The sequence below is a fragment of the Pelodiscus sinensis genome, chromosome 1 (genome assembly GCF_049634645.1).
Source record: "Pelodiscus sinensis isolate JC-2024 chromosome 1, ASM4963464v1, whole genome shotgun sequence".
Taxonomy (NCBI): Eukaryota; Metazoa; Chordata; order Testudines; family Trionychidae; genus Pelodiscus; species Pelodiscus sinensis.
Genome location: NC_134711.1, coordinates 191,433,366 through 191,449,493, shown reverse-complemented (window position 1 = coordinate 191,449,493; position 16,128 = coordinate 191,433,366). Strand labels below are relative to the sequence as shown.

The window sequence follows — 16,128 nt, the reverse complement described above, 5'->3', positions numbered from 1 at the left end:
TCTGTCTCGGTTTTCGGGAGGGGCGGGGGGGGGAGGAGGAGGGAGGGAAGTAGGCGGGAGAAGGGGAGGGAGGATGCCGCGTGCTCCTCTGCCCCCAGCAGCAAGCCCAGAGCGCGCGCAGAGAGCCGCTGGAGCAGGAGCACGGCGCGAGCCGGGGAGTGGGGAAGTCCCGCGCGCAGGTAGCCGGCGCGGCGCGAGAAGGGGCGCCCGGGCAGAGCCTGGCGCCGCGCGCTCCTCTCCGCAGCCTCCGCTCCACGCTGCTGGGGGGTCGCTGCTGCTGCTGCTGCTCTGCGCGGCCGGGGGCTCGGCTGGCGGCGGCTCGGGGAGCGGAGAGCAAGTGCGGGAAAAGCAGGGGCGGGCCCCGCTCCGCGTGCTGGGAGCGTTCCCGGTAAGCCAGGACACCTGGCGGGCCCCTGCCCTGCTTGCAAGGACTGGGGCGCCCCGCCGAGTCAAAGCGGGTGGAGGGCTGGGGTCCCAGGGGCCGGGAAAGCGCGTGGCTGTGCATTGCTTTATGAATTGCTCTTTGCCCTGAGTCGCTAATACCCGGCATTTGCTAGGGAAAAGTCTCTCGGGACATTTCTTAACCTACCTCCGCTTCTGAGCGAGGCGCTGGGGAAAGTTGGTGAATGTCTTCAAGAAGTTGGGTTGCTTGCCGTCTGCCTGGCTCTTTCGGCGCTTTCCACCCTGCATCATTTAAAGATCCTTTGTTGCCCTGAAACCTTTAAGATCTGATCAGGGTTATTGTCTTTCTTTTCTCTTGAAAGGAAAAGCAAAAGGTCCCTTTGATTGATCAGTGTCTATCCTGTCTTCACACAGGTGCAAGGCTGAAAGAAGAGCGCTTATGCATACCTTCTAAATACTGATTGTTGCCTACCAAAATCTAAGCCATGGTGATCATGTCAGATTATACCTCTGTCCCCACTCCAAATCAAACCCAGCGAAGGCCTCTCCGGGTTGGATTTTATGATATTGAGAGGACCTTGGGAAAAGGCAATTTTGCAGTAGTAAAGCTGGCCAGGCACAGAGTAACCAAAACGCAGGTGGGTGTGGAATCTACTCTGTAGTTTCATATAGGAAACCAAATTTTAAAGGGCATGAAACTTTCTGAGTAAGGTTTTTTCTTTTTGTCTTCACAAATGTGGTGAAATAAACTGACATACAGTAAGACAGTGGTCTAGTTGTCTACTATACAAGCTATAATCAAGCTTGTTGATCTAAGTGTAATAGCGATAATTGCTAGAACTATAGGTGAGAGGTTTTTTTGTTCCTTGGTGGTGTAATAATACAGTTGATGTAAAATAAAAACAAGTCAATTTATGAAAAAAATATTGGCAAACTGTATTAACACTTCAATTTAATTATGTAACCCTTATGTGGATTTTTTTAGAGAAGCTACAGTTAGGCAAATTTAAAGCAGTTTGTGTAGGAAGAAAGCATACAATCTTTATTTTTAAAAATACTAAGAATTTTGCCTTTTTAAATCGATCTGAGTAAGAGTTTTCTTATTGGTTGGTTTACAAACTAAACTTGTAATATGTGATAAAATTCTGGGGAGGGGGGTGATCCTGCACTAATGGGTATGGACTAGGTGACTTAATAGATCCTTTGCAGAAATCAGAACTATAGTTCGATTCATTACTTTATTTGTAACCTTTTTTTGTGAACTAGATAAATTAAAATATATTGAGTATGGCAGAAGTCACATTCTTTTGAAAGCTTCAGACTAACTTAAAAAACAAATAGTCTGGTAGCACTTTAAAGACTAACAAAACATGGAGAGTTTTGTTAGTCTTTAAAGTGCTACCAGACTATGTGATGTTTAAGTTTATTTTTTTTAAAGTCAGCAGCATCAGTACATATTTTATAAATGTCTGGATTTGTTTTAATTTATAGGTTGCAATAAAGATTATAGACAAAACAAGATTAGATCCAAGTAACCTGGAGAAAATTTATAGAGAGGTTCAGATAATGAAGCTTTTGAACCATCCCCACATTATCAAGCTGTATCAGGTAAGAGATCAGTTCTGATGTCTGCATTCATGTTAACTGTACTTACATACCAGGGCTTTGGTTGCTAATGATCTTATCTTGCACATGGTTCTAAATCACAAGTGCAAGGAGAGAATTCACATTGTACTTTTTGAAGTATTTAAACAAATACAATAAGCATTGTATTTAAGGTCTTTTTCTTTGTTCTCTTTGGTTTATTGTATGATTAGACTGAGTAGTGTATTGGGTTGTGGTTTTGTTTTTTTAATTTTAAGTAATTGTAGTGGAAAGAGTCATAATTGACTGTTAGTTTTGGCTTGAATGGAATTGATCTTGAAATTGATGGAACTGACTGTTTTGTATTTCTAAGGAACTGATTTTTCTCTGTGATTCCAATGCGTTTTCAGTTTTTAGAAGCCATAGAAATACTCTTACTTGCAAACTTATAGTTAACTTATACAGTTAAGCTCTTGTAAGATAAAACAGAACTTCCACCATCTTCTACACTTTATTTTGTGTAATTGTCTAAGTTTTACTTGAGTTCTTGTTCCAATAAATATTAAGTGTAAGAACAGACTAGTGTGCTGTACAGAAAATGGGATCACTGCTGATGCTAAATGTTTGATCTAATTGGCATTTGGTGTAAGTTCCTCCTAATCGTCTTAAATGGTACCATGTGGATTTAAGAAGATGTAGTATCACAATTTCAGGTCAGGGAGATAAGGTAAAAGATGGATTAAGAAATACAGCAGCAGATCTAAAATGGCAATGTGAAAACACTATTATCACTTTGGATCTTTACCTAGTTTTTGTTATTGTAGAGGTCATTTAATACCTAAAGTAGAAGGGCCAGTAAGGTAAATGCTTAAGTGAAAACCATTGTTTTTTAATTACCTTAACATCCATGGAATATTCAATATTTATATGAGTAACCATTATAAAATTAATTGGTATTCATGTCTGACATCACTCTTGTTTGTAGGGTTATTTAAGATACATAACTGTTAACAATAATCTTTGTTGATTTTTCTCGAGTTAAATGATACAATTTTCACCTCTATTTCAAAGCTCTAAAAAATAGCTTAAATTCCACCTTGTTGAACCAAATTATTTAACTGGACAAATGACACAAAGTTTAACTTCCCAACTGATTTTTTTTCCTCTTTGTTGTTGTAACTTATACTGTACCTATTTGTCAGTATTTTAGAAGTAGGGGTGGAATTAGATGACATACTAGTGTTTGATATTGGGGGTTTTTGTGTGTTTCAATGCCAACATCTAACTTTCATCCACATGGCACCTTTCCCAGAACACTTAAACTTCTTCCCTTCAGTTTTTGAAAATTGTAAACCTCTCTTCCTTTGCTCCCTTTTTGTTTTCATTTGTGCATGATGTGTCAGAGAGAGGCAGGGGGAGATGAGAGCTCCCTTCCCTCTCTTTGACATATATCCTTTTCAAAAAACAGCTGAAAATACAGTTCTCATTGAAGAACCATTCTTGGTAAATAGGTCATGTTAAAATTTGAAACACAAAGGAAAAATGTCCCAGTGACTTAAAAACAAATGTGTTGAATACTTTATGGGGGTTGTATGCTTGTGTTCTTCCAAAAAATAATCATTTTGGCTAGTTTATAATCTATTTTATAAAAGCCAGTAACAAATATTTAAAAGTAAATCAGTACTAGCTCAGTAAATGAACTTTTAGCTAGGATTGGCTCTTGCTGTTAATGGGCATCAAGCAACACAGTTTTCTCAAACAGCAAGCTTTGCTTTGCAGAGCTGTCACACTGCAAGCTAATTTGTTTCTGATACCAAGTGGGATTGAGGTATTTGATATAACACGTTCACTGTTTTCTTACTGTAAATATCTGTTCTAATGATCTTAGTACCTGCTAGCCTTTTTAACAGAAAGTCCTTGAATTCTGGCAATCTGTTTTTTAATATAAAATCGGCTTGAGTGATCAAAATTGATTACCGAATAATTCTGTTTTGCTTAAATTACAATAACTTGTTAATTAAAGCTTGTGAAATATTTCATAAATCATTTCATAGACGTTTGAGGGAGAAAAAAGTATGTAGGAAGCAAATGATTGTGTGTGTTAGATATGCAAGCATTAATTCATTATCTTTCTGAATAGCTCTGTATGCAAAAGGAATACCGCAAAGCAGGCATAAAGGCCTTTATCTACAGTTGCTGTAAATAATTGCACCGAGAGGTTCTAGATTTAGGACATATGCTTTTTTATGAAAAAAATAAAAGTAGATCTCTGAAATTGTATCATCCCAACTTTTGTCTTGACAGGTGATGGAGACAAAGGATATGCTGTACATTGTTACTGAGTTTGCAAAAAATGGAGAAATGTTTGGTAAGTTCTCACTGAAATAATTAATGCTTACTTAGATTTAGAAAACCCTACTTGGCACTCAAATTGGGTAATAAGATATGTTTTTGACATAGCATTAAAGGTTTCCCAGAAGTCTAGAGTTATGTGTCAGAATATCAAGTAGTAAATGCAGCTTCTTCCAGTGTTACTTCTTGTTCATATATTTTTTTGGTGTGTGTTTGTGTATTACAGATCATTTGACTTCCAGCGGACACTTGAGTGAGAGTGAGGCTCGAAAGAAGTTTTGGCAGATCCTTTCTGCAGTGGAATATTGTCACAGCCATCACATAGTGCACAGGGATCTCAAAACTGAGAATCTTTTGTTAGACGCTAGCATGAATATCAAATTAGCTGGTGAGAACATTTATGTTGTTACCCTTGCTAAAATATAAAGCAGGAAATAAAATCCAATTGCTGTAGTCTTAAAACAAGATGCTTCTATAAATGTGTGATAAAATAACTTTTAGAAACTGCTGTATAGAAGCATATACTGATGATACTTTCTTCTGAATATATCCTCTTATTGCAAAAACCTAGGTTAAGTTGAACTTTCATGAATCAAGGGCTTGTGTACATGGTGGGATAAAGCACGCTACTGGGATATGATTTAAGTGCACTAACATGTGGCACACTAATTGGTTCATGTAAACCCTGCTGGTGCATGATAAAATTCCCCTAAATGAACTAGGGAACTATACTGTGCATTACTCTATCATGTAGACAACTAATTCTGCTTTCCTTCCTCTTCTCTGGTTTTGAAATGTTAACCTGGAATTTAATTAAGTCTCACTCAGACTCTATCTTTACTTCAGACTTTGGATTTGGAAATTTCTACAAATCAGGAGAACCCCTCTCCACTTGGTGTGGAAGCCCCCCTTATGCAGCCCCTGAGGTTTTTGAAGGCAAGGAATATGAAGGACCTCATCTTGATATATGGGTAAGTTTTGTGTCTACAGTGTTCACATTTTATTGATCATTAAAGTCTCTGGGCTTTCATGATTGCTCACTCTACTCCAGTTTCTTTCATCTGTGCTGTCTTCTGTTGACAGAGCCTTGGCGTGGTGCTTTATGTCCTCGTTTGTGGCTCTCTCCCTTTTGATGGACCCAATTTACCAACTCTGAGACAAAGAGTGCTGGAGGGACGATTCCGCATCCCCTACTTCATGTCCCAAGGTGCATTTCCTGGAACCTTAACTACAGAAAAGGGGCTACAGACAGGGGCTGATTGGTAATTTGGGTTTTTTGTGAAGGAATCAGTTTTCTTCTTCTCCATCTGTTAGATTCTGCCTTTGTCAATCCCCTGAAAAGATACAGATGGGAATATTTTGCAACCACTCATTGCACTTTCACTTTCTTAGGCTCTCAGCAGCGTTTCATTAGTGGTATACTTGCAGCATACGGTAGCACTTTCTTTCCTGGGATCTGTTAGGGTACGTCTACACAGCAGCATTATTTCAGAATAACTGATGTTAATCCAAAATAACATAGTGCACATCTACAGTACAAGCCTTTATTTCAAAGTAATGTCGAGTTGGAGGACTTCTACTCCTGGTAATCCTCATTTGACGAGGATCAAGGGAAGTTGAAGGAAAAGTGTTCTTCCTTCGACTTCCTGCTATGTAGACAGAGCCAAAAGCTGAATTAAGCAGTTTTGACTTCAGCTTTGTCAATTGCGTAGCTTAAGTTGTGTAGCTTAATTCGACTTTAGCCCTGCTGTGTAGAATCATAGAACACAAGAACTGGAAGGGACCTCAAGAGGTCATCAAGTCCAGTACCCTTACACATCTGAATATATCTAAAGGATTCAACACTTTTTATTTCTTAGATTATCAGTATAGATTTTTTAAAAATGGTTAATTCACACCCTTCTTGGGAAAATGAGGGTTTTTTTGTTTTGTTTTGTTTTTTAAATAACATTATGATATTGGGCTGTAATCCTAGGTCAGTGTAGTTCTCAAAATATTTTAATTATACACAAGTGGTATATTTTAAAATTCAGAATATGTGATCAAGGACAGTAAAACAATAAGCTGTTTCTTGAACCATCTTGTGAAAAGAGGAATTAAAGGGTATTGGTAGTACTGTGATCATTTGGATTTAAAAATAGGTCAACTAGATTTTTGTATTTTTTTTTTTTCCTCCCTAGTGTTAAGGACTAGGCCTTAAAAGCATCCTTTATCTGATCCAATTCTAACAAAATGATCAAAGCTGATTACATACAAGTAAGGGCTAATATCAAATCAAAACACTATGGTGTTTAGGTAACAGACTATGCTCCACATTCAAACTTACTGTAAGTAGATGCAACATCCATAGAATTGCACTCAAAACTGGTCTGACATAATGCTGCTGAAGAGACATTTTAGTGCTTGAGTGCAGCAGTAAAATAATTAATAGCCTCTTAGGTGTGGCTGGCTTATATTTTTATCACTTGTTAAAGGCATTTTCTGTTTGGTCCAGACTGTGAAATACTAATCCGACGGATGCTAGTTGTGGATCCAACTAAACGAATAACGATTGCCCAGATAAAGCAGCACAAATGGATGCAAGCAGACCCTTCTCTCCAGAAGCAGCAGTCTTTGTCCTTTTCCATGCATAACTACAACTCTAACCTGGGTGACTACAATGAGCAAGTTCTCGGGATCATGCAGACTCTTGGGATCGATAGGCGGAGAACAATTGAGGTGAGCCCTGCTTTGTCCTGCTAGTGTGAGAGGTGCTTATCTCTTAGACACTTGCTCAGTGACTAATCAAGTACCAATGATTAGATAACACTTTGCATGAAAATCAATTTCTTAGGAAATGGGAAGATGTTAGCTGCTTTTTTTTTCTAGTTTTAAAAGATTTTGTATAATAAATATAAAATGCATACCTGATCAAAGATTAACTTGGATTCAGTATAACTCCATGAATACATTTTTACTGATTTATAAATTACTGGACACAAATGCCATTAAGTTCTGATTTCATGTTGGTTTTTTGAGTTCAAGTTGATTTATCTGTATCTCAAGAATCCTTTCATATCTTCCAGTCTCTACAGAACAGCAGCTACAACCATTTTGCTGCAATTTATTACCTTCTCCTGGAGCGCCTCAAGGAGTACCGTAACAACCAATTGTCCAATCGTCCAGTGACCAGCCGTCAGCAAAGACCAAGGAGCTCTGAGCTCAGTAATGCTGAGGTAAGAAGGTGAATTATCTAATATCAAGTCATATCTGCTTTTATTCTTCTGTGCCTTGCTGTACCGTTTACTTTATTTAGCAGACTCTGCTGCTCATAATGTTATGGGAAAGCGATAGGGGTCCTCTGAGTCAAACTTAATCTTTGTCCTCAGGCTAGAGGGTACAATATTCCATTTTTCAGGAGGAGGCCTTTGGTGCTTGATTGAATACTAATGGCCCATTTCCTAATAATTGGCACTAGTTTATGTTCCAAAGAACAGTTTGTTTCCACTCTTAGTAGTTTGCCAAGTGATCAGGCTTCTCACTGAAATACACTCTTTTTAGAAGTACAGCAATTAAACTGCCTCCGATTCCTTGCCACTGCCACTTCCTTCAGATTTTATTTTTTCTTCCCTTTTTTTTTTTCACCCAAAAAAAGGGGGAATCTACTGTGAGGTGATTAAGATTCAGAACTGACGACAGAAGATCTGGGTTCTATTCTGTGCTTGCTACAGACTTATGTCACGTCAGGCAGTTTTCTTAATCTCTCTATTTCATTTTTTCCTTTTTCCTGTGAAGGGGAGTTTCATGGGTTCCTGTGTACATGTGTGATGTGAGGGTAAATTTAATATTTGTCAAATGCTTTGAGAAGCTTGGGAGGAAGATGCTTTAGAAACTCCATATGCAAACAAAGTTTGAGGTTATGAATTGCAGTTCATAAGATGCCTTCTCTAAATCTTTTTGCCTTCAGATGCCTCAAGACAGCCTTGCGAGTGAATCCCTGAGATCGTCTCTGCTTTACCATCAACCTCAGAACCTGATTCAGTCATCCTTGCAGGCGGACATGGAATGTGACATGAACAATCCATTACAGGTTGGTGCTCTCAGCTAAATATCACCCACTTGCTTTTCTTCTATCAATTTGAAGTGTCAAAGGCTAAAAATATATTTATTGCTTCTGCCCCTCCATATTTAAATATTTAAGAAATACAATGTTAAGGCCCTTTTATCACAATATGCTTAATAAAGGCACTGTGAGAGGCTTTTCAAAGCCCTTAAAAATGAGATTTTTTTTTTTTTTGCAAAAACAAATACGTTGCTTTTCACTTATTTCCTGTATTCTTATGTTTTTGTAGCCAGTATTCTTTCCTGTGGATCCCAACTTCAGTGGTCTCTTCAGGAATCGCTCCATCTCTCCCAACAGTTTACTAGAAACCACCATTAATGAGGAAGTGCGGCAAGAGAGAGACTTGGAGGAGGAAATCAAGGCCTACAACCCTCTTCACCTTCCTGGCAACACCAGCAGAAGGCACACGCTGGCTGAAGTCACTACTCATTTCTATCAGTGTACTCCTCCATGTAAGTCCCGAAGAGAGGAAAATCTCTGAGATATGGGCTGTGAGGGGTGGAGTAGGATGATTGCTCCCATAGAAGATGGCATACAGCAATATCAGTTATTGCAATTTTCACCACCATTCTGACTTAGGGTAGAGAACATCAGTAGCAAATGATCTGCAATGTTCACTCATTGGGTATTTTTTTTATTTAAATAACAGAGATTCTGAAAACTAGCCTAGAAATTACATTTTATTGCCCAGTTGTATTACTTGGGAGTGACCCCAGCTATTACTAGTTTTTTTTTTTTAATTGGTTACATATTTAAAGAGAAATGGAGGATATGATCTAAAGAAAAAAACACCCCTCCACCTCAGTACAACCTAATAAAGCAAGTAGGATCCTTCCTCTATTGAAATCAATAGAAATGTTGCCATTGACTTAGCTGGAGCAGGAGAGAGCCTTGTTGTGCAATTAAAAAAACAGAAATCCATGTTAGGGCTTTAGAGCCAAATAGCACATAATATAAGGGCAGATTTCAAGGAACCGAATTCTACATTGAGGGTACACCCTAGGCAGCAAATGAGCACTGAACTCAGGTTATTTATGACCTCAGCAACCCTTGATGGAATCATGTCTTAGTACAACATGAGTTGCTGTTCTTTTGTTGTCTGAGACTTCTGACGATCGCAGGTTCTGTATGATTGCATTGTAGGTGGTCAGACTGATCTGATGGCAACTTTGTTTCTTCCTGTACTCATTTTGGAAGTGTTCTCTCTTCCCTTTCTCCCCTTCATCTGTAGGCATAGTCATTTCCTCTTCAACAAGCCCCACAGAAGGAACTAGTTCAGACAGCTGTCTCACTTCATCTTCAAACAACAACTCAGTGGCTCTAACCAGCTGTTTGACAGATCAAGTAATGACTGGTAACCCAGCCACAGCCAGGATGACATCACCATTTCTGATTTCCCAATCTGACACTCCAGGGCTGCAAGCCCAGGGCTGCATGGGAGGTGCTTCTCTGCTGCCTGTCAGCTTCCAGGAAGGAAGACGTGCATCTGATACCTCATTAACTCAAGGTATTTCCTTTCTTGCTGTACAGTCATTTGTACACTTGTTGAATTAGTGTCACAGGGTAATATTTTGGGAAGCTTACTCTGTCTTATTGATCTGAGGTCTTTCTTTAGTGTCCATCATGATACCACCTTAGAACGTGACTTCATATAAGTCAGCTAGACTAGCCATTCCCAAATGCTTTATACTGCTATTACTCACCTCCAGTTTAGTTGTATGTGCCCCAGTCTACAGTCTTGCAAGTGCATAAGCTTTATTTCTGACAACAGGGTGTGCAGTTGTATATGAAGTGTCTGTTTCACCTGGAGTCTCAAACTAGTATGGTTACCCAGAGAGTTCAGGAATTGCTGATCTCTGACGAAGGAAAGGAACCAGATGGGCATCCAGGCAAAATGCTAATGGTCAATAAAAATATATATATTTTTCTCGCTTCCAGGCTTGAAGGCATTTAGACAACAGTTACGAAAGAATGCTAGAGCCAAAGGTTTCCTTGGCCTGAACAAAATCAAGGGCTTTGCTCGCCAGGTGTGCCAGTCATCATCCGCTAGAGCAGCACGCAGTGGTATGAGCCCTTTCCAGCATTCTCAGCAGAACACGTGCATGTACAGCAATGGAGGAGGCAGCAGAGAGGGCCGCAGCCTGCTAGAGGAGGTGCTGCAACAGCAGAGGTGAGAGAACATGCTCAGTATAGAGACTAGAATCAGGCAGTAACATGCCCTCTGTTAGTAAGGATGTTATAATCTGCAGTGAGCCTCCTCTGTGTAGCCCAGTGGGGCTCAGGGAGGTGCTCCTCCCCCTCGGGGTCAGTGGGTGGCCACTCCAACCCACTCCCCTGACACACCGTCTATAATAAAAAGTCCTTACAGGCCAGCCCTTGTTCTGGGCAGGGCGACAATATACCCCAAGGACTGTTCTCAGGCCCAACCCTACTTCAGGGAGGGGCAGCCAGCAACTAAACAGTTTGTACAAGGCCCAGATCCTGGTCCGATGTGGGTGGCAGGAAAAACAGTTTGTATGCCCAAGCCCTGGATCAGGGCAGGGCTGCAGAGAGGCAGTTTATAAACCTGGGCCCTGGTTTGGGAGGAGGGGGGGGACGGACTGCAAAGAGGCAGTTTATAAGTCCGAGTCCTGGTTCAGGGCGGGGCAGCAGGCAAACAGACATCAGTAGTTCAAAGCCCGTTTGCAGCAACCCCAGCTGGGTCCCCTTGCTCAAGTGGGGCTCAGGCCGCTGCACGAGAACAGCCAAGAGGGGAGACTGCCACCCACAAGTGGGGTGGCGGGGGAACGCAGGCCCTCTCACTCCACTGTGTCCCAACCCAGGGCCCTAGCAGCAGCAGAGCAGTCGGCTGCTGGATCAGCGGGGATCCGTACTGCAACGCACTGACTTTCTGGTAAACAGGGGCCAGGTATTCCTGGGCTGCTTCCATTACTTCCCTTGGGCTGTACTTGTGTCCAGAGCAGGTCATCTGGGTACCATGGTTTGGAGTCCTCCAGCCAGGTAAACAAACTTTCTGGGCAGTCCTCTAGTAATGGGCCCAGCAGCTCAGGCCAGTCCTCAGCTTCTCCAGGTTCAGCTCCTCTCTTGGGAGTGCAGCAGAGGCTTCCGGGTTGCTAGGGCCAGGTGCTGCCCAAAAACGTTCAGGGAGGGGCTCCTCCCCCCTCCGGGTCAGTGGGCAGCCACTCCGACCCATTACACTCTTCAAAGAGAGAGTCTCTGTTTGTAGTACCTCATTTTTGGTTTGAGAAAGAGGTTGAGGGTTTGGACTTCTTGACTCTTGCCCTGTGAGAGCAGACAAGCTACTTTACTTCTCTGTAACTCTGCTTATGCATTTGTGAAATGAGTACAATAGTGACCTACATATTTCACAGGAACACTGAGGCTGTGTCTAGACTGGCCAGTTTTTCCGGAAAATCAGACGCTTTTCTGGAAAAACTTGCCAGCTGTCTACACTGGCTGCTTGAATTTCTGCAAAAGCACTGACTTCCTACTGTAAGAAATCAGTGCTTCTTGCGGAAATATATTCTGCTCCCATTCAGGCAAAAGTCCCTTTTGCGCAGATCTTTTGTGCAAAAGGGCCAGTGTAGACAGCTCAGATTTGTTTTCCTCAAAAAAGCCCCGATCGTGAAAATGGCAATCAGGGCTTTTTTGTGGAAAAGCGCGTCTAGATTGGCACGGATGCTTTTCCGCAAAAAGTGCTTTTGCGGAAAAGTGTCCGTGCCAATCTAGACGCTCTTTTCCGAAAATGATTTTAACTGAAAACTTTTCCGTTAAAAGCATTTCCGGAAAATCATGCCAATCTAGACGCAGCCTGAGGCTTTAAGATCGTCACATAAAAAGCCACACATATGGGAAGGGCAAAACATCCTACTTCTGCCTGTCAGAGCTTTTTGTTTTATTTGGGGAAACGATTCTTTCCCCTTCCTGCAACTTTCCTGTGGCATAGAGATAGGGGCTTGTAGTTTGGTAGAGTTACAGTTCACAAATGTAGCACAGTCCTTAGTCACTTAAATGTGTATATTCATAGTAGGCCAAATTGTGACCTAATTCTGCTAATGTAACTTCCAAAGAACATCATCATTTGTATCTAATTTTACTAAACCATTGCTCAAAATGCTTTAAATGCACCAGAAATATCAGCAGTGATTGGGGAAGTGCTACAGGGAAGAATCTAGGACAATGTGATCAAGAAGTATTAATTTCCTTCACTCTTGAATCTTATTCAGAATGCTCCAGTTACAGCATCACCAGTTGATCCAGCCAACATGTCACCAGCCCCCTCAGGTGCCAGCAACACACTGCATCCTCTCTCGTGACAGTACAGGTACTTACAAAACATCTAACTCTCTTCTGCTGTCAGAGCTACAAAGGGAGAACTCATTTGAGCTGGCATTTAGTGGCAACACCCAGCTGCTCCAGCCTCACCTCTTTGGAGTCAGCGTCTCACCAGTGTCTTCAGCTGCTCATCTTCTAGATACCCATCTGTACATCAGCAGCAACATCTCTCCGATCACACCCACCAGCTTCTCTCAGCAACAGGATTTCTCTGTGCAGTCTCCAAGCTATGATGCTGCCAATTTGCAGAATGGGGATTGTGAAATGGAGGACCTCACATCCAGCCAGCTGGGGAAATTTGTTCTGGTGAAATGAGAGCTCCTGCTGTTGTAGCTCATACACCTCTTTTATTTTTGTAAAGGACTTCCACCATCGTACCACAGCATTAGTTATATGGATGGCTGGTGGTGTGTAGATGAGTGACTCTTAGAAGCAATAAATTTTGAAGTATGTGAAGAGGCTGCCTGGTTCAGAAAGCTAACCTTGTAGGACTGAAACAAAGCAATATGTGTCTTTTGGCTTCTATTATTCTTGCACTGAACAAATATGAATAGAAACTGAAATGTTTTTTGAAGAAAAATAATGAAGGGGTGAATGAGGGGTGAGTAGGGATGGGACGAGGAAAGGCTGGTAGAACACTTTGGTACTGTACTCAAGTCAGACCAATACAGCTCTGCTATTATGCAAGACTAACAGCTGTCAGTAGTGGTGACACAACAGGGAGAGGCTTTTCAAAGAAGGGACCAGAGCCTCCCTTTTTCACAATAGTCATTTGAGCTTGTGAAGCTGATTACCTCTTTAAAAAACCAGTGGCATGTAACATTATGTATTGGTGAAAGGAAAAAAAAATGGAAGCATTGCCATTTGTTTTTGTTTAGTTGAACCAACACCTCCTCCCTAAAAACACTTATGCTTTAAATGAAAACTGTGAACTTCTTGCTTGATATATCATCTAGAACAGGTTAAAAACAAGGTTCTACTTGTTAGCACAGAAGCAATTTTAATCCCTCTTGGAATTCTGTCTCCTGATATCATGATCCAAATTGTCATGTCTTGTTTTGTTTTGTTTTTGTTGTACATCTCTAGGAAACTTTTAATGAACGTTAAATTGTTTTCCCTGTATTCCTGGAGAGGCACTGGGATTGAAAATAGGAATATTAGGCTGTGGTGTGGAACTGTTTGTTTCAAAGAATCCCTTCCCTCCCAGATGTTGCCTTTAATGTTGCCTGAGGGATATTTCTTAGTGCTGCACATTTTATTTCTGCTGCTAATTACGTTTTTACACATTTCATTATCAGGGTCCAGCAAGAACTGATTCTTGGGGAAGCGTGCAATATCAAGGTTATAATTGTACAGACAAAAGGAGTAGGCTAAAACAGAGTTCTACTCTAAAGGAGTACAGCTATTTCTGAACAAAACAATTAAAACTGAGTGAAACAGCACAATCTTTGGGTGTTTTGTTTTGGGTTTTTTTTTTTTTGGTTTGGCTTTTTTTGGCATATTATCAATGAGGTTTTTTGATTAGGTGTTTTTATGTATGGTTTTTATTACTGTATAATGTGTATAATAGGAAGCAGAAAACAGTATATACACTACTTATTTTTATACTTTGTAATATACTTTTATTGTGTTTCTCTGACAGAGTGTAACTTATGTTGATGTCAGTGGAAGTTCATGGGCATAAAAGGGAGCATAGATCAGTCTCCTACATGAATTAGTGGGGTGGGGGGTGGTTCAGCTTTGGTAGCAGGTGAGCCAGCTTAGCCAAAAGTTAGCATCCAACTGTCAGAAAAATAGACCGAAACTATCTAAATGCTTAAAGGACCCAGCTAGTGTGACACAGGGTGCCTTCGAGTCACCGTGGCTTCTTGCAACCTGCAGTATTACACATTTTAAAAACAAATCTACTTCTTTTATAAAGCCAAAGATCAACCAGGTTAATTGGTTTGAGAGAAAAGGGGTAAAGGTGTTATGTGGCTCAATGTCTGTGGCTTTTCATGAATTACCTGTTTATCTGTGTACCGTATCTGCATGTCTGTATTGATATATCTCGAGCTTGCTGCTGCTGCTGCTATGTGATCTGGAAGCTTCAAGGTGCCGGAAAATTATTTTGATTGAATCTTTGACTGGTTCCTTGCAGCAGAGAAAACACCAAAGTCTTGTGCTCATTTGCAATGTTCTTTTTTTTTTTTTAAGGGGGGGGCAGAGGGAGGCTGGAGAGAAGAAGCCAGCTCATCATAAAGCAGCAACTTTGCCTTCATTGCCACGAGATAGCACACATACTTAATACACAGCATTATTTCTTTTCAATATTTGTTTTAATGCCATAGATCAAAGGCCACAGAGAGAGTCTTTTTTGGTTTCCTATTCTAAGCAATGACAAGCACTTTACTTTCATAGGGTTTTTTGTTTTTTTCCTTTTTCCAGTTGCTGTAGAATCTCTTCGGAATTATTCCTGGAGCAGAAAGAGGTCACTTTTAATGTTTTTTGGTTTTTGTAGATATCTTGACAGTGCTGTTCTGCAGACTGCAATGCAATAGGCTATTTAAAGACACTATATGTGATTGGTTTAATTAAGATGTATAGTTTATTTTTTACCATGACTCAACAGATCATTTTATTTCTTATGTTAAAATGAGAAATGTACACCAAAATGATTGATGTGTTATTTAATATTTAAATAAAAATGTTTTAAAATACGTTTGTGTTGTGCATTATAACTTGATCCTGCAGGGCTCGTCTGAGAAGCTCTCTGACGTATCAACTTATTTTGATTTGTAGAGTTTAGACTTCCTTTAAAACTTAAGTCTATAGGACATTACTGGCATTTTCCATAGGACACTATTGGCATTTTTAGTATCTTACTATATAAGAGGAAGTTGTTTTAGAGGGCTGGTAATTGAGTCTTTTAGCCATAGGTAATGTCAGAATACAGCCCACGTCTCTGGTAATCAAGTGATGGTATCTGACAGCAGTGGCCTATGCAATGCAAATGGTTAAGCTTGATTCTGTTAGCAGTAGACAAGCATTCTGTCTGGCAGAGTAAGGTGGTACAGTGGGCACAGAGGAGTCTGGCATTGTAGAAGTTCCATTTTTTCCCCCTTTCTTTTCCTCTTTCAATATTAAACTTTAAATTTTAATTTGAGAAGTTAATTTAGGAATGTATATCATTCTTTAAAAAGACTGGGGCTTCACTAGAGCACTAACAGTTGTCAGAGAATTTAACGTCTGCCTCTGAATTTTCAGTCAGTGTTTTAAATACAAGAAGTCATAAATAAGACCAGTTGAGGGTTATTTAAAGATGTTCAGGAAAACCTGGGACTTGCTTGTAACTGGTCATTTCTTAGGAAAGG

The 16,128-nt window shown here is 40.5% G+C and overlaps 1 protein-coding gene across 2 annotated transcripts; it reads left to right on the top strand.

The window, feature by feature from the left end:
* The first annotated feature begins 25 nt into the window (after positions 1–25).
* SIK1 (salt inducible kinase 1) lies at positions 26–15,474 on the top strand. Of its 2 annotated transcripts, none has more exons than XM_075912441.1 (14): positions 26–179; positions 817–1,040; positions 1,894–2,010; positions 4,291–4,354; positions 4,565–4,726; positions 5,185–5,309; positions 5,422–5,545; positions 6,833–7,056; positions 7,404–7,553; positions 8,285–8,407; positions 8,670–8,892; positions 9,672–9,947; positions 10,379–10,610; positions 12,667–15,474. In XM_075912441.1, exons 2-14 carry the CDS (start codon positions 888–890, stop codon positions 13,088–13,090), a joined length of 2,397 nt encoding a protein of 798 aa, XP_075768556.1. In that variant the 5' UTR covers positions 26–179; positions 817–887; the 3' UTR covers positions 13,091–15,474. The 2 variants fall into 2 exon arrangements, with proteins under 2 accessions (XP_075768556.1, XP_075768563.1); XM_075912448.1 differs by lacking the exon at positions 26–179 and adding an exon at positions 212–388.
* The last annotated feature ends 654 nt before the right edge of the window (positions 15,475–16,128 follow it).

Coding starts and splice junctions, on each gene's coding strand:
- SIK1 (XM_075912441.1), top strand. CDS start 888: ATGGTGATCATGTCAGATTATACCTCTGTCCCCACTCCAAATCAAACC. Junction 1,041..1,893: donor ACAGAGTAACCAAAACGCAG/GTGGGTGTGGAA, acceptor TTTAATTTATAG/GTTGCAATAAAGATTATAGA. Junction 7,057..7,403: donor ATAGGCGGAGAACAATTGAG/GTGAGCCCTGCT, acceptor CATATCTTCCAG/TCTCTACAGAACAGCAGCTA.